The 27,053-nt window shown below is 40.9% G+C and overlaps 1 protein-coding gene across 2 annotated transcripts; it reads right to left on the reverse strand.

The window, feature by feature from the left end:
* Window positions 1-26,757, reverse strand: MOB1A (MOB kinase activator 1A). 2 transcript variants are annotated; one of them, XM_007970186.3, is made up of 6 exons: window positions 26,520-26,757; window positions 20,961-21,127; window positions 15,068-15,161; window positions 13,285-13,418; window positions 6,810-6,973; window positions 1-4,040 (listed from the first exon to the last, which is right to left on the reverse strand). In XM_007970186.3, exons 1-6 carry the CDS (start codon window positions 26,531-26,533, stop codon window positions 3,963-3,965), a joined length of 651 nt encoding a protein of 216 aa, XP_007968377.1. In that variant the 5' UTR covers window positions 26,534-26,757; the 3' UTR covers window positions 1-3,962. The 2 variants fall into 2 exon arrangements, with proteins under 2 accessions (XP_007968377.1, XP_007968378.1); XM_007970187.3 differs by having other exon boundaries at window positions 20,961-21,124; window positions 26,520-26,738.
* Window positions 26,758-27,053: the final 296 nt, after the last annotated feature.

The following is a 27,053-nucleotide window of genomic DNA, read 5'->3' on the forward strand; positions in this document are numbered from 1 at the left end:
TTTCTTGCTTTCAATATATTTTATTCTGACGAAGTTACAAAAGTAGATACAAAATACTTTTTTTAAAAGTACAGTTAACTGACTTAGAAAAATAGATAAAGCCCCTAAGGATTTTAAAACACAACATAAATTTTTATGTAAAGAACATTTAAAAATATTTTAGGTGGTAACCAAAACTAACTTACACAAACTATTTTTGATGTAGAATAGAATGCTGTTCTATAAGAAGTCTATAGCACACTGGTAATCCATTTGGATCTACAGAATACTTGTTTGGAATAGAATCTGATAATGAGAGAAAACCCAAATGAATGTCAGTGCAGTTGCTTCAAAAAAATTACTGCTACCACATGTACTATCATCCCCCAAGGCCTTTTACAGTCTGAAATATCAAAATTGAAAGCAAAAATAGGATGACCAAAGGACTACTACTTTACCTCTTTTCAGAATTCTACAATAGTAGAAACCAAATCCCCTTACTGATCCCAGGGGAAATAATGTGCCTGTTGAAGGTGCTCAGTGTTTGTTGTCCAGGTTGTCATTTTTCAGGTGAGGGTTTCATACTGACAGGAGGCAGGCTCCTAAAACAAGGCGGTAGCACCAGCACCATGAGTAGGGCTGCTTAAAAACAAATTTCTAGGACTTATACTCTTTGGGCCTGATTTGTTAATGCTTATGAGGTAATGATATTATGTTTGAGAAGCTCTACTTCTAGTATAACCTCAATGCTCAGAGAGAAAGCCAACAATACAATCAGGAAACCACAATACTGACAAAACTTAGTATTACCACCAAGATTGTTCCTCTTGCCTTGGCACTACTAAAAAAGTTTACCTTTGTTACTAAAGTCATGGTGAATACAGATTTCGCATTTCTCATGTAAGCAGCTATATGAGCTAGGGTTCTATAAGCCTTAGATGAAAGGAAATACTTTGCTGGAAGGCCTGTAAAAATCACTTTATTCACAATCTGAAGAATGAAAGACAAATTTGGCTGTTAATACAAAAACTGTAGTACAAGGAAGTTCAACTGTTTAAAAATCTGCACATCACTGTCCAAGTGTTTTTTGAAGGCCTGAAAATTAAAGCACCATAGGATTAACTGCATAATTTAGCAAGCACTCTCCACCCCGTAACTGTAATCATGTATGAAGAGCAGAGATCAGACACTGAGAGGAGATGGCTTCTGATTAGCAAGGGGGAAGGGAGTGTTACGGAACGGGCAAACCTTGCGCATGGGGAGATAAAAGAAAGAAGAGTCAAAAAGATTGATTTCTATAGGCCTGGCATGGTGGCTGACGCCTGTAATCCCAGAACTTTGGGAGGCTGAGGCAGGTGGATTGCAAGGTCAGGAGATAGAGACCATCCTGGCTAACACGGTGAAACCCCATCTCTACTAAAAATACAAAAAATTAGCTGGGCATGACTAAAAATACAAAAAATTAGCTGGGCGTGGTGGCAGGCACCTGTAGTTCCACCTACTAGGGAAGCTGGGGCAGGAGAATGGTGTGAAGCCGGGAGGCGGAGCTTGGAGGAAGCCGAGATCCCGGCACTGCACTCCAGCCTGGGCAACAGAGTGAGACTCTGTCTCAAAAAACAAACAAACAAACAAACAAATTGATTTCGTCAAACTGTTATCAAAGGTTGGCCCTCTAGCCAACTCCGGAAGGCACCATCCTCTTCCCATTATCTCTCCTTCCTCCAATTCTCCTCCTCCCCTTGGCTCCCTAGCCTTGGAGGTAAACACTAATACTTCGGTGCACTGTTGGTTAAGCCAGATTGGCTTGGGACCTGGTAATGTTTTTGTTTTTATTTTAAAAAAGGACAGTCTGAGTCTCAAAATACCAACACATCTCTGATTTATGTCCCATTTATAAGCTGCCTTTACTACTGTCCTGACATGTGATCGTCTTTCATTTGCTTTAGAGCTTAGTGGTAAAGAGAGGGAACATTTCTATAACTGAAAATAAATGGAGAAAAGTGATAACTCTTTTGTTTGAGAATATCTGAAATACTAGAAATAATGAGGAAAGTACAAGCCTACCTGAGAAACAGTTTCATCACTTGTGGACTTAAAAAAGTAAAGCCAACAGGGTTTAAAGTCGAGAGGCAGTTCACATCCTAAGTGACATCTAGAAACTTGCTCTCTTGTTCACAAATGATCAACATAAACATACAGAATGGTTAACATTTGCACCTTTGGATAAGCTTAAAACATGGATTGTGGAATGCCTAATAGAGGGCTTTTCTCTTTTTTTTTTTCGTAATGACTGTCCCACACTTTAATTCCTCAATGATACATGGATGCTACCTAAATCAGATTAAATGTTTTCTTTAAAATTCTGTATACATTTAAGAATGTCTAGAAAATGATTATTTAAAATGGAGTTTCTAAGTAAGTATTTTCTTTATAGTTTAGTGGAGTAAGAAAAATAAATTAAAAAAAAACATCAAATCTAATCTTTATCAAAGCCATCAAGGAGGTTGGTAAAATACTTTGCAAAAATCACAGCTCTGAACCACATAGAATGCTGATGAACTTAAAGCTTTGCCAGTTTGGCAAGTCTTCCAGTATAATACTTGTTGTGCCTCAGTACATTTTAAATAGACAGCTAGAGTTTACTAAATTCTAGGAACCAAATAAAAAATAAACGTTTTCTTCACTAAAGGGGAAGGTTTTTATATCCCAATAGAAATAGAGGAATTTCAAGTTTTGATACAAAAACAATTAAAACAAGATAAAACCCAAGTGGGAGCTCAGTCCATCTTTTGAATATTAACAGAATGAGGATTTTTTAAAAACTTATTTCTCCCATTTTGTTTCCTTTAAACACATACACTCACTCACTCTCTCAATAGGTAGCACACCAAAACTTTGTGTGTTATAAGATGTATATACCTTCATGGTTTATTGTGGTTTACCTTAAATTTTATCCTTATTAGGATGAAGTTCATGCATTTCTACACTACTCTTAACTAAGGCTCAAAACAATAAAAACACAGAAGTAATTTTTTAATAAAATGAAATAAAATAATCAAGTACTCTGAGTATTTTCCTCCATTCTCTTATCCAGAATGTCAAGGCCTCTGAAAAATAATGAAATAATAAAAATAGTGGTTTTGAGACCTAAATTTCTTGTAATATTTTGGATTCCTTTTCTCAGCCAAAAGCTACTATCTGAATTAAGCTTTTTAGACTAAAAGCCTAGTCTATCCTTAGAAGACATTAAAAAATTACTTCGGATACACACACTCCTAATAATTTAGATAGATATGAAAACAATCTCAAATAAAGATCAAAAAATAAAGTCCCTGTAAAAATAACTTTGGTTGCTCCCACCTACACATGTCATATGATGATTTAAACTGCAATCATGAATTTTGAAAAAATATACGTATCTTATCTATAAAAACACTACCATACAAACTTGAAACTAAAATGTTATCTGAAGTGACACAGATGTTCTAAATCTCAAGGATACTGAAAAATACATTTTTTATTTGTAAAATAAAAGAATAAAACCAATCTGAATGTGTTATTAAGAAATTTGTTCTGGAAACTCATTCATAAATTATTGATGGAAATTCTTCATGTCCATTATGCTGTCACCTGAAACAGATTCAATCATTTTCTTGTAAAGAAATGACTGAGTAAACGAGTAAAAGAATAATAAGTAAATTTATAAGCTACAGGTTAACCATCACATATTACAACCAAGTATGACTATCTGATAATAACAGGAGTGGTCACACAGTACTTAAGATTTGGCTGTGTCCTTAAGGTCTTACTCGGAAACTATCACGCCAACCTTCCTTTGGGATAATCTTATCAGTAGACACAGACAATGGGTATCTTTTTATCCTGTTTTCTTAAAGTCTGTATCACTAGTCTATAACAGATAGCAATGAGATAGTTCTAGCAATAGATGAAGCAAGAGGGTAACTGTGTTCTAGAAGAAACATTTATCTGTCTTTTGATCCAAGTTTCTCTATTAATTCTTGAAGAGGTGCCAGCTCACGCCTATCAATCAGATTAAACTCCTAAAAAGAGAAGAAAAATCACAATTAAAAATGGATCTAAAACTGAAACTCTGTTTTGGAGAAGGGATTCCCAACTCTAGTTTTCTGAAGTCCAAAAGAATGATGAAATAACCTCTGTCAACATTTTAAAATAGGCATTTATTCTCTTTTACTTTTCCTTTTTTTTCCTCTCTCTCTTTTTTGTACAGCTGTGGTCTATGTTGCCAAGGCTGGTATTGAACTTTGGCCTCAAATGATCCACCCATCCCAAATCCCAAAGTGCTAGGATTACAGGGGTGAGCCACCACGCCCAGCTCTCTCTTTTTAAAAATATAGTTATGGGCCGGGCGTGGTGGCTCAAGCCTGTAATCCCAGCACTTTGGGAGGCCGAGACGGGCGAATCACAAGGTCAGGAGATCGAGACCATCCTGGCTAACACAATGAAACCCCATCTCTACTAAAAAAAAAAACAAACAAAAAACTAGCCGGGTGTGGTGGCGGGTGCCTGTAGTCCCAGCTACTCAGGAGGCTGAGGCAGAATGGTGTAAACCTGGGAGACAGAGCTTGCAGTGAGCTGAGATCCAGCCACTGCACTCCAGCCTGGGTGACAGAGCGAGACTCCATCTCAAAAAATAAATAAATAAAAATATAGTTATGATATTGTGATATAAGTATTGGTCTTCCTCCATTTCTTGACGCACAGCTCCTAAAACCCTTGTTGGAATCACCAGAGTGCTAAGATTATCTTGTGTGCTAATGAGATGACTGGTGGCTGGAGGCTCCTATAAAGCTTCAGAATGGGAACTGGTCAACCTTCAGCCAGCCCTCTGCCCTTCCCAGATCACAACCTCTGGGGAGGGGAAAGAGCCGGCTGAAGGTTGAGTTGATCATCAATGGCCAATTATTTAATCAATCATGAGCAAGTAATGAAGCCTCCATAAAAACACAAAAAAACAGGCTCAGGAGAGCTTCCGGATAGCTGAACACATGGAGGTTCCTGGAGCATGGCATGCCTGGAGAGAGCATGGAAGCCCCTTCTCCTCTGGCCCTACACATCTCTTCCATCTAGCTGTTCATCTGTATCTTTTGTTAGCATCTTTCATAATAAATGGGTAGAGATAAGTATTTCCCTGAGTTCTATAAGCTGCTCTAGCAAACTAATCAAACCCAAGGAGGGGGTTGTGGGAACCCTGGTTTATAGTCAGAGGTATAGTTGACAATGTATTATTTTTGATTGATATCCCAAGTTGGGAGGCAGTCTTGTGGGACTGAGCTCTCAAACTTGTAGGATCTGATGCTACCTCCAGATAGACATTATCAGAATTAAATCGTATTATAGGACATTCATCTGGTGTCCACTGTAGAAATGATCACTTGCTTGGTGTGTGAGAGACAGTCCCCATGTTTGGTCACAGAAGCATTCTGTGTGGTGAGAGTATAGTAGGAAAAAGCGAGTTTGTTTTTTCCTATATTCTTACAATGGGACGCTTATTAAAGAAGCAACTCTAGGTATCAGTATGATCCTCACTGTGTTAAACACTGAAATCAAAACTGTATACATATTTAAATTTACATAAAAATTACTTGAAAAAGGCTGGGCGTGGTGGCTCATGCCTGTAATCCCAGCACTTTGGGAGGATGAGGTGGGTGAGATCACTTGAGGTCAAGAGTTCGAGACCAGCCCGGCCAACATGGTGAAACCCCATCTCTAGTAAAAATAGAAAAATTAGCCAGGCGTGGTGGCAGGCGCCTCTAATCCAAGCTACTCAGGAGGCTGAAGCAGGAGAACTGCTTGAACCCAGGAGGCAAAGGTTGCAGTTAGCCGAGATAGTGCTACTGCACTCTAGTCTGAGCGACAGAGCGAGACTCTGTCTCAAAAAAACAAAAACAAAAACAAAAAAAACTACCTGAAAACTACAAACTGAATTTTTGATAAAAGGGCAGTAGACCTTTTATGCAACGATCTGAGAAGGAAGATCAGGAAGAGCATGGTACAGTACACAGAACTATAATACACAATATCTACTATAAAGCTACCAGGTTTTTTCATCATAAAATATCTAGACAGACATGTGTATGTAATTCAATATGCAAAAATGTAAGTATCTCTAAAGTTAGGCTAAAGGCATATCAATTCTTTAATATCTTTTTCAAATAATGTGAATTATTTTGATTTTTTAAAGTTCAAATTCTGGCCGGGTGCTGTGGCGCAGGCCTGTAATTCCAGCACTTTGGGAGGCTGAGGAGGGTGGATCACCTGAGGTCAGAAGTTCGAGACCAGCCTGGCCAATGTGGGAAATCCTGTCTCTACTAAAAATACAAAAATTAGCTGGGGGTAGTGGTGGACACCTGTAATCACAGCTATTCGGGAGGCCGAGGCAGGAGAATCACTTGAACCCAGGAGGCGGAGGTTGCAGTGAGCCGAGATCACGCCACTGCATTCTAGCCTGGGCCACAGAGTGAGACTCTTGTCTCAAAAAAGAAAAAAAAAAAAAAGGTTCCAATTCTGACTAAGGGTCCACAAAGCAACAGGCCACAACCCTGAATGGATAATCCTAACCACAGACCTAGGGAGGCCAGAGGCAGAAGGCCCAAATGGGGGTGATACCTTTTTATACTGCTGCATACATCAGTAAAATACACAATGTGGAAAAGAGAACAAAACAGAAAAGAGAGGCTTGCCTATAGTTGGCTCTACATCTATAAATAGGACACATTGCTCTTTGTTCAAGTTCCCAATCCAAATAAGTCCAAGTCACAGGACACAGAAATCGACATGGATCAACTTACCTGAACAAAGAAAATAAAGTGCTTAAAGGAGGTGTTGAGGTGAGCCTCCTCTTGCAGCTGCATCACAGAATCAAAGTGCTGGTGATAAATATGGGCATAAACCCTGAACAGACGCTTTAGAATAGTCTTTGCCACAGACATAAAGTTTTTGGGAAATGGGACACCTGCAATTAAATACACATATGAAACAATTAGTCTGTTATCTAATTTAACAGTAGAAAGTTGTTTGTGACAGAGTCTCACTTTGTCACTCAGGCTGGAGTGCAGTGGCGCAATCTCAGTTCACTGCAGCCTCGACCTCCTGGGTTCAAGTGATCCTCCCACCTTGGCCCCCCAAGCAACCTGAACTACAGGTACACGCCACCACGCCCAGCTAATTTTTTGTATTTTTTGTAGAGATGGGGTTTCGCCATGTTGCCCAGGCTGGTCTTGAACTCCTGAGCTCAAGCAATCTGCCTGCCTCAGCCTCTTAAAGTGCTAGGATTACAGGCATGCCCAACCTAACGGCAGAAAGTTTACACACTGCCATGAGCACCTGCAACACATAAACACACACATTCATAAATACACACAAACCTACCTCTGTATATATTTTTTATTTTTTTTTTGAGATGGAGTCTCGCTCTGTCGCCCAGGCTGGAGTGCAGTGGCCAGATCTCAGCTCACTGCAAGCTCCGCCTCCTGGGTTTACGCCATTCTCCTGCCTCAGCCTCCTGAGTAGCTGGGACTACAGGCGCCCGCCACCACGCCCGGCTAGTTTTTTTGTATTTTTTAGTAGAGACGGGGTTTCACCATGTTAGCCAGGCTGGTCTCGATCTCCTGACCTCGTGATCCACCTGTCTCGGCCTCCCAAAGTGCTGGGATTACAGGCTTGAGCCACCGTGCCCCGCCTGTATATATTTTTTAAAGCCAAGGAAGTGAACACCCAAACCCAAATCCTCACAAAGTACCCACTTTTTTCTGACTGCCTTAGGCACAGGTATCAAATTATATAAGATGCTGCTGAATCAAAGTTCAAAAATCCTGCAGTTTTAGTTGGTTTTGTTTTGTTTTTGTGTTTTTGAGACTGAGTCTCACTCTGTCATCCAGGCTGGAGTTCAGTAGCACAATCATGAGTCATTGCAACCTCCACCTCCCAGGCTCAAGCAATCCTCCCACCTCAGCCTCCCAAGTAGCTGGGACCACAGGTGTGCACTACTACACCTGGCTGATTTTTGTATTTTTAGTAGAGATGGGTTTTTGCCATGTTGGCCAGCCTGATCTCGAATTCCTGGCCTCAAGTGATCCGCCTGTCTTGGCCTCCCAAAGTACTGAGATTTAGTTCTTTAATATTAGAGAGTTTCTTTCTGAAATTAAATGCAACAAGAGTTAAGTATTTTGATTATAAATATTTTTACTTTGTAATTTGTAACTCTAAAGCAATTACACTGGCTTGGCATGGTGGCTCATGCCTGTAATCCTAGCACGTTGAGAAGCCAAAGTGGGCAGACTGCCTGAGTTCATGAGTTCAAGATAAGCCTGAGCAACATGGTAAAACCTCATCCCTTAGGAAAAAAAAGAAGAAATTACATACATACACACTCTCTCAATGAAGATTGGAAACTCTCCTAAGCAAAATAAAAAGGCAGCCGGGCACAGTGGCTCATGCCTGTAGTCCCAGCACTTTGGGAGGCCAAGGCGGGTGGATCACGAGGTCAGGAGGTCGAGACCAGCCTGGCCAAAGAGACCAGCCTGGCCAACATGGTGAAACCCCGTCTCTACTAAAAATACAAAAATTAGCTGTTAGTGGTGGCGGGCAACTGTAATCCCAGCTACTCAGTAGGCTGAGACAGAGAACTGCTTGAACCCGGAAGGCAGAGGTTGCAGTGAGCTGAGATCATGCCACTGCACTCCAGCCTGGGCAACACAGCAAGACTCCGTCTCAAAAAAAAAAAAAAAAAAAAAGAAAGAAAGAAAATAAGCACCTTTTTAGAAAACAACTGGGGTGGAGTTTGGTATCTTTCCAAGCAGTGGAGATGGGGATCCAACTGGTTACATTCCTGAGAATTCTGGCTGATAACATCAAAGTCCATCAGAAAACAGGGACAGGTAGGTCAGGAGTGCGAGACCAGCCTGACCAACATGGTGAAACCCTGTCCCTACTAAAAATACAAAAATTAGCCGGGCGTGGTGGCTAAGGCCTGTAATCCCAGCTACTCAGATGGCTGAGACAGAAGAATCACTTGAACCCAGGAGGCGGAGGTTGCAGCGAGCCAAGATCACCACCACTGCACTCCAGCCTGGGTGACAGAGACTCCATCTCAAAAAATAAAAATAAAAAAATAACCTAAATTAGTTGGCCTTAAAGGTCTGTTCCACAAGACTACTCTTGAAACACGTTCTTTTTTCAATCTTTCAGAAAACGAAGCTTAAAACACTCTTTCCTTGCATTTTTTTCCACCCAGTTCTCAATAGCCTAAAACTTGGTATATTTTGCTGTTTGTGGTTATTCCCCACCATCACCCCAGTCCTCATTAACTTGACTTTTCAGACATTATCCTGGAGCTTATAGGCATGTTTTCCTGGGCAGGATCTTATATTCATGTATTGAAAAAGCAGATTTCTGGCCGGGCATGGTGGCTCACACCTGTAATCCCAGCACTTTGGGAGACTGAGGTGGGCGGATCACGAGATCAGGAGATCGAGACCATCCTGGCTAACATGGTGAAACCCTGTCTCTACTAAAAATACAAAAAATTAGCGTGGTGGTGGGCGCCTGTAGTCCCAGCTACTCAGGAGGCTGAGGCAGGAGAATGGCGTGAACCTGGGAGGCAGAGCTTGCAGTGAGCCGAAATCGCACAACTGCCCTCCAGCCTGGGCAAGAGATCAAGACTCCGCCTCAAAAAAAAAAAAAAAAGAAAATTAAAGAAAAGAAGCAGCAGATTTCTGGCCAGGTGCAGTGGCTCATGCCTGTAATCTCAAGCTCTTTGGAAGACTGAAGCAGAAAGGTTGCTTGGGCCTAGAAGTTTGAGACCAGTCTGGGCAACACAGTGAGGCCTTGTGTCTACAAAAAATTAAAAAATTAGCTGGGAGTGGTTGCACACATGCCTGTGATCTCAGCTACTCCAGTGATTGATATAGGAGGACCACTTGAGCCTAGGAGGTCAAGGCTACAGTGAGCTGTAATTACACCACTGTACTCTAGCCTGGGCAACAGAGGGAGACTCTGTCTCAAAAAAAAAAAAAAAAAACAAACCAGATTTCAAAATCAAACATCTTTTTTATCAGAATGTATAAACGCGCATCAAATAAAAGGATATTAATAATTTGCATATATTAGTAAAAACTTAATTATAAACAGTTCTGTCTGAGACTAAATAACTGGCAAAAGTAAGATGCAGATAATAGCCTAATGGCAGGGCAGTGGGAGTGAGAGGTGGTGGATCAGAATGAATTATTTAAGAATAGGAAAATGAGAAAAACGCCAGGCGTGGTGGCTCATGCCTGTAATTCCAGCACTTTGGGAGGCCAAAGTGGGTTAATCACTTGAGGTCGGGAGTTCGAGACCAGCCTGGCCAACATGGTGAAATCCTGTCTCTACCAAAAACTACAAAAACTAGCCAGGTGTCGTGGTGGGCGCCTGTAGTCCCAGCTACTCGGAGGCTGAGGCAGGAGACTCACTTGAACCCAGGAAGTGGAGGTTGCAGTGAGCCAAGACTGTGCCATTGCCCTCCAGCCTAGGTGACAGAGTGAGACCCTGTCTCCAAAAAGAGAAAAAGAGGATAAATCAAAAGAATTACTTACCTTCCATAAGCAGAGACTTTAATCTTTAATGAGTAAAGAAATAAGTAATTTGTTTAAATCTAAACACTTTCCAAGCTGAATTTAACAGATATATTCAAGCACAGTCAATATAAAATAAAGATACGTGAGAAAGGAAATAAAAGGTTTAATAGCAGAATGGAAAAACTGACCAATAACAAACAGATCAAATGTAACAACCTGGAAAAAAATTTTCATCCTGAAAAGCCTCTATAAGAAAGACTGCAAAAAGGAAATCAAAAATATGTTGCTCATAAAATAATCTTAAGTTAAAAATGACAAGGATTGATTTCATCCATGAACACTGATGCCAAACTCAAATATTAACAAATAAGAAAGATTCTTCCAGCAGAACATTTTTATTAAAAAATGGAGAAAACCTTGTGGTCACAGGCAACAGATACTGGAAAAGTATCTGATAAATGCTATAGCCATTCCTCGTTAAAAAAAACTTTTGTAATATAAATGGTGGATATTTTTCATTAATATAATTTTTAAAAAATCCACACACCTCTAACCAAAAGCCAAGATTTCTGCTTACTGCAGAAATACTAGAGGTACTTGCATAATAGTAAGAAAGCAAGAAACGGATGTCTGCCATCATCACCACTACTCGGCTTTGCGCTTGAAATACCACTCAGTGCAATCAGATAAGCGTAAAACAAGAATATATTACCAGGAAGGAAGAGGCAAAATGAACACTATCTTAACATGACACAGTTGTATACTTTAAAAATTCAAGAAAACCAACCAAAAACTAACAGAAAAAGAGTCTGATGGTTAATTATAAAATTTAAATAAAAATCAACAGCTGGGCCAGTGCTGGTAGCTGACACCTGTAATTCCAACACTTTTGGAAGGCTGAGGAAGGAGGGCTGCTTAAGCCCACGAGTCCGAGACCAGTCTGGGAAACATAACGAGACCTCATCTCTACAAAACATAAACAAAATTAGCCAAGTGTAGTGGTGCATGCCTACAGTCCCAGCTACTTGGGAAGCTAAGGTGGGAGGGTCACTGGAGCCCAGGAAGTCAAGGCTGCAGTGAGCTGTGATCACACCCCTGTACTCCAGCCTGGGGAACAGAGTGACACCCTGTCTCAAAAAAAATTTTTTTTTAAATTAAAAAGTAAAAACCAACAGCTTTCCTACATACTAAATAACCAGCTGGAAACCATGTTATCAATAAAAGACATAAAATCCCTAGAATAAAATTAAAACTTGAACAACTGACATAAACTACAGAATTTTACAAGAGAAAATAAAGCTAAAGACATGAATAAATGAACAATATCTTGTTCTTGGCTAGGAAGATTCAGTAAAGAAAAAAAGAATCCCTATCTATAAAAATTAAATATAGTCATAATTAAAACCTAATTTTTTTTTACCTTGACAAAATGTTTCTAAGTTCTTTGGAAAAACAAATATCCCAGAATAGCTGTGAATATTCTGAAAAAGAAGAGCAAGGAAGGGAGACCAGCCTTACAAGATGCTAACAGATGCAGGGCCACAGTCACTAATGTGTGAAATTTCTATAGCAGCAGATAAAGAGACGAAAACACGCAAAAATATATGGCAATTTGTTGTGCACATTCAGATAATCAGGGGAGAAAAGGCAAATGTGTTTAATAAATGGTAATGTGACAAACTGACTCGTATTTCCATTTGGAAACAAATTAATGTAGCATTCAGGGAAAAAAACCTGCCTGGCCAGGCATGGTGGCTCACGCCTGTAATCCCAATACTTTGGGAGGCCAAGGCAGGTAGGTCACTTGAGGTCAGGAGTTCAAGACCAGCCTGGCCAACATGGTGAAACCCCGTCTCTACTAAAAATACAAAAATTAGCCGGGCATGGTGGCATGTGCCTATAGTCCCAGCTACCCAGGGACTGAGGCATGAGAATTGCTTGAACCTGGGAGGTGGAGACTGCAGTGAGCCAAGACTGCATCGCTGCACTCCAGTCTGGGCAACAGAGACTCTATCAAAAAATTTTAAAAAAAGAAAACATGAATAAATATTTTTATAATCTTGAAGCAGGGAAAAGCTTTCTAATTGTTATATTAAAACCAAGTCATAAAAGATATAACAGGACAAAATAATAAGGTTGTGCATAGCAAAAATACTCCATGAACAAAATGAGACAAAAGGTAACCTGGGGAAAAACATATACAACATGTATGACAAAGCGCTAATATCCTTTACACAGAAATAGATGAAAGATATAAACAGAAAATACACAATGATCAATGAAACAAACAAAAAAAAACGAAAATGCTCAATCTCAAGAACACTTTTTAAATGTACATTAAAACAGAAATTTAACCAAATTAGAAAAGATTAAAAAATGAGTAATAACCAGGTTGGTGAAGAAATACAGGCAAACACAAACATGGCTGGGGAAAGTATATGTTGGTACAAACTTTTTGGAGAATTTGGCAGTCTGTACGAGTATAACAATGTTAAAAAGAATGGATTTATCATTCAAAAAGAGAAACAGGCTGGATACGGAGGCTCAAGCCTGTAATCCCAGCACTGTGGGAGGCCAAGGCAGGAGGATCACTTGAGGCCAGGAGTTTGAGACCAACCTGGACAACATAGCAAAACCCCCCCCATCTCTATTTACATTAATAAAATAAAATTTTAAAAAAAGAAAGAATATTTCCACAATGTTAACTCACCAATCTTAGAAGGAAAAAGAGTTTCATCATCAAGCTGATCCTGAACCCAAGTCATCAAATAGTCAATGTATTTTGGTGCAGAACATTTGATTGGCTTTTTAATATTAGTACCATCTGCCCAATGATATTCATATCTGGAGAGAAAAATGTTTTACTGATTTTTCAAAAAGATTAACAAATGTGCAAGTTGTAATTAAAACAGGTTCATTCACGTTTTGTCAATAGAAGTTATATCTAACTTTAATAAATCACCTTAAGTTCTACTGAAGATTACTACAAGTCCTCTGTAGAATTATCCTGAAAGTGACAGTTATAACTGGAAGAAAAAAGGGAGATAATGTGCCAGGAGGCAATGCCAGGATAGATATTTTATTAACAACACAGCCCTGGGAAACAGGAAGGAACTGCATTCCTGTAAGGCAGAAGGTTGCTGAGGGCTGGGTGTGGAGCCGATGGATCCATTACATGCTTCTGAGATTCTTGTTCATCAATTTATTATCATCAATGGAGCCAATATTATAAAACTCTGTTTTGTGGGCCAGGTGTTAGAGATATACATTAGGCATGCATACTTCCCCCCCTTACAGTTGCTGAGCTAGAAGGATTAACAAGAGTTATGCAAAACATCACTGTGTAAAGCATTTGAGCCATAGGTAAGTTTAATTTTCCTGTTTATTTTAATTTCTTTTAAAGCTTGAGGAATATAACTTAACACAATATAAAATAAAAACATTCTTCCTAAAATATTATAATAAAAATAGGACTACAAACTCATTAGGGATCTTTTTTCCTTTACACTTGTAGCAAAGTCAGAAAAGACAATCTTTTCCAAAAGGCAAACATCTTGATAACATCTATCATCCATAAAATCAGTCATTTATTATAAGAAAAAAAAAAACCAGAAGGAAACACAGCAAATATTAATCCCATCATATGATGGACTTAATATTATGACTGATAGAGTTCCATCTTTTCAGTATTTCTTGAAATTTATTAAAGTCAAAACATTTTTAAATCTAGCATCTTCAAGCCAGATAATTACTTCAAAATTGTGCTGCTTTAAATACTAACTAAGCACAAGAAAAAATAATCAAATATTAAAAGATCAACTAAAAACTCTTTCAAGAAATTCATTTAAAAACTAGAAACAGGAAACATGTTATTGATAAAATTGAAAAAATAAAATGTTTGCAATTCAAGACAAACATAACTCAAATTTCTGTTTACTTCTATAACAAAACATTCAGACTTACTATGATGCAATATAAAAATGAAAACAGGGAGTACCCACATACCAAAGTATTTAATGATAACTAATAGCTGGCCAGGCGCAGTGGCTCACACCTTTAATCCCAGCAGTTTGTGAGGCCGAGGTGGGCAGATCACTTGAGGCCAGGAATTTGAGACCAGCCCTAGGGAATATGGCGAAACCCTATCTCTACTAAAAACGCACAAATTAGATGGGAGTGGTGGCGCACGCCTGTAATCCCAGCCACTTGGGAGGCTGAGGCATGAGAACCGCTTGAACTTGGAAGGCAGAGGTTGTAGTGAGCCAAGATCACACCATTGCAATCCAGCCTGGCAACAGAGCGAGACTCTGTCTCAAAATAAATAAAATTTAAAAATTACACAATAACTAAAAGCTTACGGGTGAGTAGTCAAGAACCAATAAAACTGAATCACCTTCAAACAAACAAATAACAAATTTTAATTGTTTAATTTATACCAACTGGTGATAAAGTAAAACTAATCCAAACACCTATATAATAGGCAGTATATGTACCTCGGACCTGCAGACATGACTGGACAGCTTGCTTCAGTGCAGAATTCTGTAATAGTTCCATATAACATGTTGATCTGGTTAAAGAAATCCACAGCTGCAGAGATAATAGAATTGTGTTAAAATGTCTGTGTAAACACAAAACATGAGACCTCTCAGTTGAAGGAAAAACAGACAATACATTTAGGTTCTTAGCTGAACCCTTGAGACATTCAATAATCCAATGATACTCTAAGTTTTAGTACACTACATTTTTTTTTTTTTTTTTTCTCTGAGACAGTCTTGTTCTCGATGCCTAGGCTGGAGTGCAGTGGTGCGATCTTGGCTCACTGCAACCTCCGCCTCCCAGGTTCAAGCAATTCTGCCTCAACCTCCCGAGTAGCTGGGATTTCAGGCTCATGCCACCACGCCCGGCTAATTTTGTTTTTGTATTTTTAGTAGAGACAGGGTTTCACCATGCTGGCCAGGCTGGTCTCAAAACTCCTGACCTCATGATCCACCTACACATAACAGCAGGAAAATAAGACACTGGAGATAACTCTAACTTAATGATGACTATTACATCATTTGAATATACAATATAATTACATCCAAGGAAATGAAAAATCCAGTTTACCAATTTGGACCAGATAATAAAATTTGTGTTTGGAAAGAGATAAAACATGTTGTGGAATATACTGTGAGGGAGAAGGTGCAGCAGCTGTATCCTGAGGCATTTAAAAGATCTAATTAATCATAAACATTTGTTTTTGAGGTCTACAGCATATTGAGGACAAAATACTTCAGATAAAGTCCCTTGCGCTGGAGTCTCTAGTTAACAGAAAGGACAAAATTAAAAGAGATGAATAATATAAGATATGGCCAGGCATGGTGGCTCATGCCTGTAATCCCAACACTTGGGAGGCTGAGGTGGGAGGACTGGTTGAGCCCAGGAATTCAAGACCAGCCTGGGTAACAGAGTGAGACTCCATCTCTACAAAAATTTTTTAAAAATTAGACAGGCGGCCGGGCGCGGTGGCTCAACCCTGTAATCCCAGCACTTTGGGAGGCCGAGACGGGCGGATCACGAGGTCAGGAGATCGAGACCATCTTGGCTAACACAGTGAAACCCCGTCTCTACTAAAAAATACAAAAAACTAGCCGGGCGAGGTGGCGGGCGCCTGTAGTCCCAGCTACTCGGGAGGCTGAGGCAGAAGAATGGCGTAAACCCGGGAGGTGGAGCTTGCAGTGAGCTGAGATCCGGCCACTGCATTCCAGCCTGGGCGACAGAGCGAGACTCCGTCTCAAAAAAATAAAAAATAAAAAATAAAAAAATAAAAAATAAAAATTAGACAGGCGTGGTGGTGCACACCTACAGTCCCAGTTATGTAGGAGGCTGAGGCGAGAGGATTGCTTGAGCCCAGGAGGCTGAGGTTGCCGTGAGCTGTGATGGCACTACTGCACTCCAGCCTGGGTGACAGAGACACTGTATCAAAATAAAAATAGCAATAATAGAACAAGATATAAGAAGACAGGATCCAAAGGCCAACGATAAATGTTAGAGAAAAGGCAAAGAAGAGTTGGAAGTAGTCAGGGGGTACTTCCTGAAGGAGCTTCAGCTAGATCCAGAATAAAATGGAAGAGGAAGGGGGTGAGTATACTCTATGCATAGAGAACCACATAAGCCTTGGAAAGTTTTAAAAAATGTTTTAGGCTAGGTGCAGCGGCTCACGCCTATAATCACAGCACTTTAAGAGGCCAGGATTTGAGACCAGTCTGGGCAACACAGCTAGGCCCTGGTCTCTGTTGAAAATTTTTAAAAATTAGTTAGGCATGGTGGCACACGCCTGTAGTCCCAGCTACTCAGGAGGCTGAAGTGGAAGGATCCCTTGAGCCCAGGAGTTCGAGGTTGCAGTGAGCTGTGAGGGTACCACTGCACTCCAGCGCGAACAATCTGTCTCAAAAAAATAAATAAATAAAAAGTTTTAGTCTCCTGTCTAAAGAAGTACCTAAAAACAACTAGGGATTTTCCAAGTTTCTTAGAAAACAAATAGATTTTTTTTAATGCTATCTTGTAAAAGGAATTATATACAAAACTCCCACACTTATAAATCTTCCTCTTAGTCATGTTTCTAAGAAACACAGGTATTCAATATTCACACAAAACAAAAAATATGTCCAGGTGGTAGTTGGTTTGGTCTAGAGAAGCTATTCTCAAAATGTGGTCCAGGAATCCCCTATCTGAGGAAGGATCTGTAAGGTCAAACCATTTTAATTGTTCTTTTCACTCTTACTCTCTCAAGAGGGCACAACGGTGTTTTCCAGAGGCTCCATGATGTGTGATATCACAACAGACTGAATATAGAAACGGATATAAGAATCCAGCTGTCTATTAAGCCAGACATTAAATAAGATTTACAAAAATATAAAACAATGCCACGTTTTTCACTAAAATTTGTTATGGAAAATAGTCATTTTTCATAAAAACATATTATGTTAAAATATAATGGGTTTATTATTGTTATTTTAAAATGAATTTGGGCCAGGTGCAGAGGCTCACGCCTGTAATCCCAGCACTTTGGGAGGATGAGGCAGGCAGATCACTTAAGGCCAGGAGTTCAAGACCAGCCTGGCCAACATGCCAAAACGCCGTCTCTACTGAAAATACAAAAATTAGCCGGGCATGGTAGCACATGCTTGTAATCCCAGCTACTCTGGAGACTGAGGTGGGAGAATTGCTTTAACCCAGGAAGTGGCTGCAGTGAGCCAAGTTCATGAACTGCCTGGGCGACAGAGCAATACTGTCTCAAGAGAAAATAAAAAATAAGTATTTACATCTTCTCAGTTTTAATTTCTAACAGAGTATCACTAGATATACTCGATATAATAAAAAGCTCTTTGGGGTTCTCAATAGTTTGTTTGTATTTTTTTGTATTTTACCTTTCTTCCCCCCAGACTGGGTCTCACTCTGTCGGCCAGGCTGGAGTACAGTGGCGCGATCTCCACTCACTGCAACCCCGTCTCCCGGGTTCAAGCAATTCTCCTGCCTCAGCCTCCTGAGTAGCTGGGATTTTACAGGTGTGCGCCATCATGCCCAGCTAATTTTTGTATTTTTAGTAGAGATGGTGTTTTGCCATGTGCCTAGGCTGGTCTTGAACTCCTGACCTCAAGGGATCTGCCAATATTAGCCTCCCAAAGTGCTGGGATTACAGACGTGAGCCACCGCACCCGGCTTGTATTTCACTTTTCTAATTAACACAGAATGGTACATATTTATGGGAATCAGTAATTTTTTAAGAGGATAAGTGGATCTGAGACCAAAAAATTTGAGAACTGCTGATCTACAGCAGTTAAGTCTCAAAGAAAAATCTAAGGCTGAAGGTCAATAAATGCCTTCAGAATAACAGATGATAATCTGAATAAAGTTTTTTTTGTTGTTGTTAAAATAGAGTCTCGCGCTGTTGCCCAGGCTATAGTACAGTGGCACAACCTCAGCTCACTGCAACATCCACCTCCCGGGTTCAAGCAGTTCTCCTGCCTCAACCTCCAAGTAGCTGGGACTACAGGTGCACACCACCACACCCAGCTAATTTTTGTATTTTTAGTAGAGACGGGGTTTCACCATGTTGGCCATGATAGTCTCAGTCTCCTGACCTCGTGATCTGCCTGCCTCGGCCTCCCAAAGTGCTGGGATTACAGGCGTGAGCCACCACGCCCGGCCGTGAATAAAGTTTTTTAAAAAGGGTTTTTTTTCCAGCACTTTGCGAAGCTGAGGTGAGTGGATTACCTGAAGTCAGGAGTTCGAGACCAGCCTGGCTAACGTGGCAAAACCTCGTCTCTACTAAAAATAGAAAAATTAGCCAGGCATGGTGGCGGGCACCTGTAATCCCAGTTACTCCGGAGGTTGAAGCAGAAGAATCACTTGAACACGGGAAGTGGACGTTGCAGTGAGCTGAGATCGCACCAGCCTGTGCGACAGAGCAAGACTCCGTCTCAAAAAAAAATAAAAAATAAAAAAAAAAAAATAAATTAAGCAGGGCATGGTGGTGTCAGCCTGTAGTCCCATCTACTCAGAAGGGTGAGGTGGATCACTTGAGCCCAGAAGTTGAGGCTGCAGTGAGCTACGATCATGACACTGCACTCCAGCCTGGGCAACAAAGCAAGACCCCATCTCTGAAGAAAAAAAAAGAGGGATTCAAGAAGCATACACACAAGCCTCTTCGGATCCTGATTTAAACGAAGCATAAAATTTTAGGGCAAAAAAAATTTTTAAAAGAAAACATTTGGCCAGGTGCGGTGGCTCATGCCTGTAATCCCAGCACTTTGGGAGGCTGAGGTGGGCAGATCACTTGAGGTCGAGAGTTCGAGACCAGCCTGGCCAACATGGCAAAACTTCACCTCTACTAAAAACACAAAACTTAGCTGGGTGTGGTGGCAGGCACCTGTAATGCCACCCAGCTACTCGGGAGGTGGAGGCAGAGGCAGGAGAATCACTTGAACCCGGGAGGTGGAGGTGGAGGCTGCAGTGAGCTGAGATCTCGCCACCGCATGCCAACTTGGGCGACAGAGCAAGACTCCATCTCAAAACAAAACAAAACAAAACAAAAAAGAAACATTTATAGGACAGTCATGAAAAATGTGAACATTGACCAGATATTTGATAAGTTAAAGGATGATGGCACTGTCATCATCTTTACAAGTTCTTGTCTTTTAGACATACCTTATTGAAATATTTATAGATAAAATATCATGTCTGGGATTTGCTTAAAATAATCAGGATGGCATACAGAAGAAGAATAATTGGTCACAAACTGGTTATTTGTTAGAGCTGGGTAATGGAATGAATACCTGGAATTCACTGGACTTAGTCTCTCTACTTTTGTATGTTTGAAATTTTCCATTAAAAAGTTTTAGGCCGGGCATGGTGGCTCACGCCTGTAATCCTAGCACTTTGGGAGGCCAAGGCAGGCAGATTGCCTGAACTCAGGAGTTCGAGACCAGCCTGGTCAACATGGTGAAACCTCGTCTCTACTAAAATATAAAAAATTAGCTGGGTGTGGCAGCATGCGCCTGTAATCCCAGCTACTCAAAAGACTGAGACTGGAGAATGGCTTGAACCCAGGAGGCAGAGGTTGCAGTGAGCCAAGATCGAGCCATTGCAGTCCAGCCAGGGTGACAGCGAGACTGTCTCAAAAATAAATAAATAAATAAATAAAAAGTTTTTATTTAAAGTTTTATTTTTATTTAAAACTTTTATTTTATATAAAAACTTTTTATTTAAACTTTTTATTCCTGGAACATCTGAAATTTCTAATTTAAACTTTATTACCCAGAAATGATCTTATCTCAGAAATGAGAGACTCTCACAATCAAATCTCTAGCCTTAGCATATTGTCCTATGTCACGCCCTTGTTCTCTTGAACTTCAAGTGACTTTCAGCTCAGATCCCTCCATTTTCTCCCAATCTCTCAATTCCCTCTGACACTCTGAGTCACAACAATCAACTGACTGTCCATGTGAACTGCAATTGACTTTTCTGGATATGCAGGCTGATGAGTACTGCTGGGAGTGGAAGTAAAACTGTAGATGGATTAGCTACAAAGTTACAGACCACGACAGGCATTATGTTTTCATCTATCAATCTTTTATTTGACCTTACTCAGCTTTTCATACTATTCTCCTCAGAAATTGCCCAAAAGCACTCATCATTTCTCCTCAGGTCCCTCTACTCAACCTCACAAACTACCACCAAGTACTCTGAAAAGAGCAACATAGCTTTGGATGTATTTGTACTTAATGTTTCTTTACAGATAATTTGTTATATTAAAACAGTTCTATCTGTAAAAGAAAATTCATTAACAATGAGATTTTAGCAAAACCTTTCTATAAAACAGCAACGTTGCATTTTAAAACTTACTGTTTACAGCAATCCATTCATTGAGATCCTCTCCCTCAGGCAACATAACAGCTTGTCTCAGATTCCCACTTCCTAGAGTCGCTTCTGCATGTTTTAAGAGTTCATACTGATGAGATCCTTCAGGTATATTCTTCTTTGGTTTGAATGTTTTAGAAGAGCGGCTGCTGCTGTAAGATTAAAAGTGCAAGTATATGAATTTTTAAGACTGGAAGTAGAACAGGTAGAACAACATAATTTTAGGTATATAAAGTAGTCTGTAAAAACAAAACAAAAATTACTCTCTGGGCCGTGCACGGTGGCTCACGCCTGTAATCCCAGCACTTTGGGATCAGCTGAGGTCAGGAGTTCGAGACCAGCCTGACCAACATGGTAAAACCACACCTCTACTAAAAATACAAAAATTAGCCAAGTATGGTGGCACACACCTGTAGTCCCAGCTCGGGAGGCTGAGGCAGGAGAATAGTTTGAACCTGGGGGGCAGAGGTTGCAGTAAGCTGAAATTGCATCACTGCACTCCAGTCCAGGCGACAGAGCAAGACTCCGTCTCAAAAAAAAAAAAAAAAGAAAAAAAAAATCTCTGAAAAATGCCAAGATAGGAAAATGATGATCACAACACAAGAATGCTTTTTTTTTCCCCTGCACGTAAAAGCAAGATTAGCAGCACAATTCCACAAATAAGGCAATTTAGTATGCCCTCTGAAGAAGTCTGGTACAGAGAAAGATCCTGGATTTTAGTTCTTGATCTAACACTAACTGTGTCTTCTTGAGAAACAGAACCTTTTTTTGGCCTCAATTTCCCTTTCTTTTTTTTTTTTTTTTTTTTTTTTTGAGATGTAGTCTGACTCTGTCACGCAGGCTGGCATGTAGTGGCAAGATCTTGGCTCACTGCAATCTCCACCTCCTGGGTTCAAGTGATTTTCCTGCCTCAGCCTCCCGAGTGGCTGGGATTACAGGCATGCACCACCACACCCAGCTAATTTTTTTTTTTTTTTTTTTTTTTTTAAGTAGAGATGGGATTTTGCCATGTTGGCCAGGCTGGTCTCGAACTCCTGACCTCAAGTGATCCACCCACCTCAGCCCTGCAAAGTGCTACAGAAAATGATGGGGCCATGACTGGGTGCGGTGGCTCACGCCTGTAATCCCAGCACTTTGGGAGGCCGAGGCAGGTGGATCATGAGGTCAAGAGATCGAGACTATCCTGCCCAACACGGTGAAACCCTGTCTCTACTAAAAAAAAAAACACAAAAATTAGCTGGGCATGGTGGCGCATGCCTGTAGTCCCAGCTGCTCAGGAAGCTGAGGCAGGAGAATGGCTTGAACCCAGGAGGCAGAGGTTGCAGTGAGCCTAGATCGCACCACTGCACTCCAGCCTGGCGACAGCGTGAGACTCCGTCTCAAAAAAAAAAGAAAAGAAAATGCTGGGGCTAAGTGCAGTGGCTCATACCTGTAATCCCAGCCATTTGAAAGACGAAGGCGGGAGGATTTCTTGAGCCCAGGAGTTTGAGACCAGCCAGGACAACATAGTAAGGCCACATGGCGGGTGGGGAAGATAAAAAACAAAATGGTGCAGGGGGGTTTAGTTCAAAAATCCAGTTTTCTATATCAAAATATTTGGGATGCCTTGAAAGCAAACCACAGTAAAAGAAACACTAACATCTTTAAGTTTATAACGGAAAATAAATGAGACAGGCACAACTCATTATTGAAGAAAAGATGTTTTTATTCCTATCTCACACCATCCATAAAGTCTTCCTACACAAAACTCAGAAACCTCAAAGAAAAAATGGACAGATTTCAAATAGTATCAATTAAAAATTCCATAACAGAGCAAACAGACAAGTAACCAAATAAAAGTACTTGTAACATATATTACTAAGGATGAACTAGATAATAGAGGGCTTCTGTAACTCATTAAGAATATAAGGAATCCTTTTGAAAAATGGGCTAAGGAGATGAATAGGCAATTCAGAAGCATGACAATCAATGAGCATGTGAAAAACTGTTCAATTAAAGTAAGATTTATTTTTTCCCTAATCTGAATGTCAAAAGTTTAAATGATTACATTAAATGTGGACTAGGGTAGGAGCCCCCAACCCCAAGGTCACAGACTGGGCCCCACAGAAGGAGGTGAGCAGTGAGCAAGCAGCAAAGCTTCATCTGTATTTACAGCCGCTCCCCATTGCTGGCATTACTGCCTGAGCTCCACCTCCTGTCAGATCAGCAGAGGCATTAGGTTCTCACAGGAACGTGAACCCTATTGTGAACTGTGCAGGCAAGGGATCTAAATTGCACGTGCCTTACGAGAATCTAATGCCTGATGATCTGTCACTCTCTCCCATTACTCCCATATGGAACTGTCTAGTTGCTCAGAGCTCCCACTGATTATACGTTATGACGAGTAGTAAAATTATTTCATTATATATTCCAATGTCATCATAGAAATAAAGTGTACAATCAATGTAATGCATTTGAATCATCCAGAAACCATCTCCCCAACCAGATCTGTGGAAAAATGGTCTTCCATAAAACTGGTCCCTGGTGCCAAAAAGGTTGAGGACCACTAGACTAGGGTACAGAGAAACTAGTACTTTAATATACTACTGGTGAAAGTATAAAGTGTAATATTTTGGGAGGGCAATATGGTAGTATCTGTTAACACTGAAAAGCTCCTCAAGCCAACCATTCTACTTCTAAATATCTCCTCTAGATATGGATAAGGATTTGTTTTCCAAGATTGTTTTTAATAGGGAGAAACCTACAAGCAATCCTCAATTTTATCAGTAGAGGACTGAATTAAAGTATGGTACATCCATATCATGGAATATTGTATAGAAGTTAAAAAAACCAGACAGAGTACACGTATTCACAGGGAAAGATCTAATACATGGTTAAACATAATACACAACCAAATGTACAGCAGGAGCCCATTTTGTAAATGCATAGAAAATATCAACAACTAAATTCATCAAAACTGGTGATTACTTCTAGGAAGAGGAATGGAATAGAATTACAGACTTTTACTTTACCTGAGTAATTTGGACTTTAAATGAGACTGATTAAGAAGAAAAAAAAGAGCTGGGTGCAGTGGATCACGCCTGTAATCCCAGCACTCTGGGAGGCCAGGCGGGTGGATCACTTGAAGTCAGGAGTTCCAGACCACCCTGACCAACATGGTGAAACCCCGTCTCTACTAAAAATAGGAAAAAAAAAAAAATTAGCTGGGCGTGGTGGCAAGTGCCTGTAATCCCAGCTACTTGGGAGGCTGAGGCAGGAGAATTGCTTGAACCCGGGAGGTGGAGGTTGCAGTAAGCTGAGATGGTGCCACTACACTCCAGCCTGGGCAACAGAGTGAGACCCTGTCTCAAATAAAAAAAAAAATTTAAATTTAAAAAAAGAAGTAAAAAAGAATTATGAAAACACTAAAAATTAAATCTGAAACGTTTTTAACATGATAAAAAATTATATTGAACAGGGAAGAAAATATTTGCAAATCACAGATGTGATAAGGACTTGTATCTAGAATGTATAAAGAACTCTTACAACTCAAAAACAAAAAGACAACCCAATTTAAAAACAGGCAAAAGATCTGACTAGACTTTACTCCAAGGAATATATACAAATGACCAAAAAGTACACGAAAAAATGCTCAACATTATTAGTCATTAGGGAAATGCAAATCAAAATCAGGAGATACCACTCCACATCCACTTAGGATGACTATTAAAAAAAGAAAATTAACAAGTGCTATGAGAGGTGTGGGGAAATTGGACCCCTCATAGAGTGCTTATGGGAATGTAAAATGGTGCAGCACTTTGCAAGTTTGGCATTTCCTCAAAAGGTTAAACACAGTTACCATGTAAGCCAGTAATTCCACTCCTAAGTATATACCCAAGAGATATGAACACATACATCCACGCAAAAACCTGTCACATATGTTCACAGCAGCATTATTCATAATGGCCAAAAAGCGGCAACAACTCAAGCGCCCATCAAGAAGGTCAAGTTTTAAAAAAAGAAAGTTTCGGCTGGGTGCGGGAGTGGATCATCTGAGGTCAGGAGTTCAAGATCAGCCTGGCCAACATGAGGAACCCAGTCGCCACTAAAAATACAAAAATGAGCCGGGTGTGGTGGCCGGCGCCTGTAATCCCAGCTACTAGGGAGGCTGAGGCAGGAGAGTCGCTTGAACCCGGGAGGCAGAAGTTGCAGTGAGCCGAGACCATGCCATTGCACTCCAGCCTGGGTGACAGAGCGAAACTCGGTCTCAAAAAAACAAAAAGTCTCACATTAAGGTCCACAAAGCAACTGAGCATTCACTAACTAAATATCAACTCGTAAGAAAAAAGTGGAGGGAGGAATACTTCTATTAATATGGAAATTAAATCTAAATCATACAGGCTTTTTGACAAGGTAATCGTATTTTAGAGACCATTTCTTTACGAGAATAACCCAAAGGAGGGAAAATGAGACGCAGATAAACATATTCTTAGTAGTCCTATTTTATAAAAGCAAATACTGGAAGGAATCCCAGTCTCTCACAAATAAAGTGGGTGAACTCTGGTTATTAAAAAAAAAAAAAACCTATGTAGTGTTTTTATATTTTATTTAATAAAAATGTCAAGCATGTGGATTACATCCATAACTAAAAATGGATAATTACTCAATCAGGAAACACACATTTAAGCAATATACAAGGTAGAGAGAGCCACCCGAGAATAAAAAATACTTTGCCAGAGCAAAGCTTCTCAAACCTTAATGTGCATAAGAATCATGAGGGAATTTACAAGCTTTTTCATTGTAGCCTTGTTTGACTGGGCTCAGGCATTATCTCTAAAATGAGATTCCAAGGTATGTGTATCAAGTTAATTGCTGTAGTGCACTAAAATAGCAATACTGTTTCTGTAATGGGACTATGAATTTGTTTTAATTTTAACTTTCCAAATTATTTATAATACTGCAATGTACTATGTAATAATGTATGGTATATTACATAATGATTAAAAACACACGATTCTACCGAGGACAAAAGAAGTTGGTTAAAATCAAAACCAGTAAGTGGGCAGAATCAGAATTGGACAGAACGATCCGACTCCAAGGCCCGCATCTTAACTTCAGGCTTCTCAAACTGCGGCAACGCACATTCTCCCGGAGCGGCATTCAACACCGACAATACTGAAACTGGACCTATAACCGAGCGGCGAGTTAAGCCGGCATGGACGGTTTCCAGAAGCTCGAGACGAGAGAAACCGGGGGCTCGCGGCTCCGCCCCCAGATCGTCTCCCCGCCCTCGGGGGCGCTCGGGCGGAAAAGTTTGGAGGCGCTACGGCCCCGGGGCCTTTCTATTCCCCAACCTTCACGCTCCGTTTCCTTTACCTCACCTTCACCTCTGTCGGCCTCTCCCAACATCTCGGCCTCCCCAGCTGACCCAAACAGAGGCAAAACAAACGCCAGCTACCCCGCCCCCGCTCCGGCCCCCAGGCCCAGCCCTCGCCTCACGTCCGGGGAGGCCTCCCCCACAATATCGGCCCGCAGCCCCAGCGCCCGCGGCCTGGCCCCACTCACAAGAGGAAGCTCATCTTCGGTCCTCAGATGGGAGGCGAGGGGCCTCTGGCCCCCGCCCGGATCAGGATTCGGAGCCGGCGAGAGGGAGAGGACCGTCCTTTGCTCACGGGCAGCGGAAGCCGGGCCGCCGCCGCTCGGAGCCGGGTTTCTGGCCGCTGCGAGCCCTTGCAAACCTCTGCGCCCGCCTTGCCCGCCTACCCCACCTCGCAGACCCGAAATGCGGAACCAACAAAATCTCGCGAGCTAAGGTTTCGCGGCGCCGGGAGGGACTTGACGCACCCCCTTTCGCTCCGCCTCGTCCTAGAACTTGGCCAATCATCGCTCTCCAAGCCACGCCCTCCCCCCCCGGAGGCGTGGCGAGGACGGCGGTCCTGCGGAAAGGGCAGTGGCTAGTCCTGCTCTTGGTCTATCTTGGTGCTGCTGAGTTTCGACCCAGCTCCCTAGGTTGCGCAGGGTCCTCTATAAGCGCTACCTACCCCTGCAATTTAAAAAATTTTTAATTTAATTTTTACTTGAGATATATTCACATAGCAT

This window comes from Chlorocebus sabaeus, chromosome 14 (assembly GCF_047675955.1).
Source record: "Chlorocebus sabaeus isolate Y175 chromosome 14, mChlSab1.0.hap1, whole genome shotgun sequence".
In the NCBI taxonomy this organism is placed as follows: domain Eukaryota; kingdom Metazoa; phylum Chordata; class Mammalia; order Primates; family Cercopithecidae; genus Chlorocebus; species Chlorocebus sabaeus.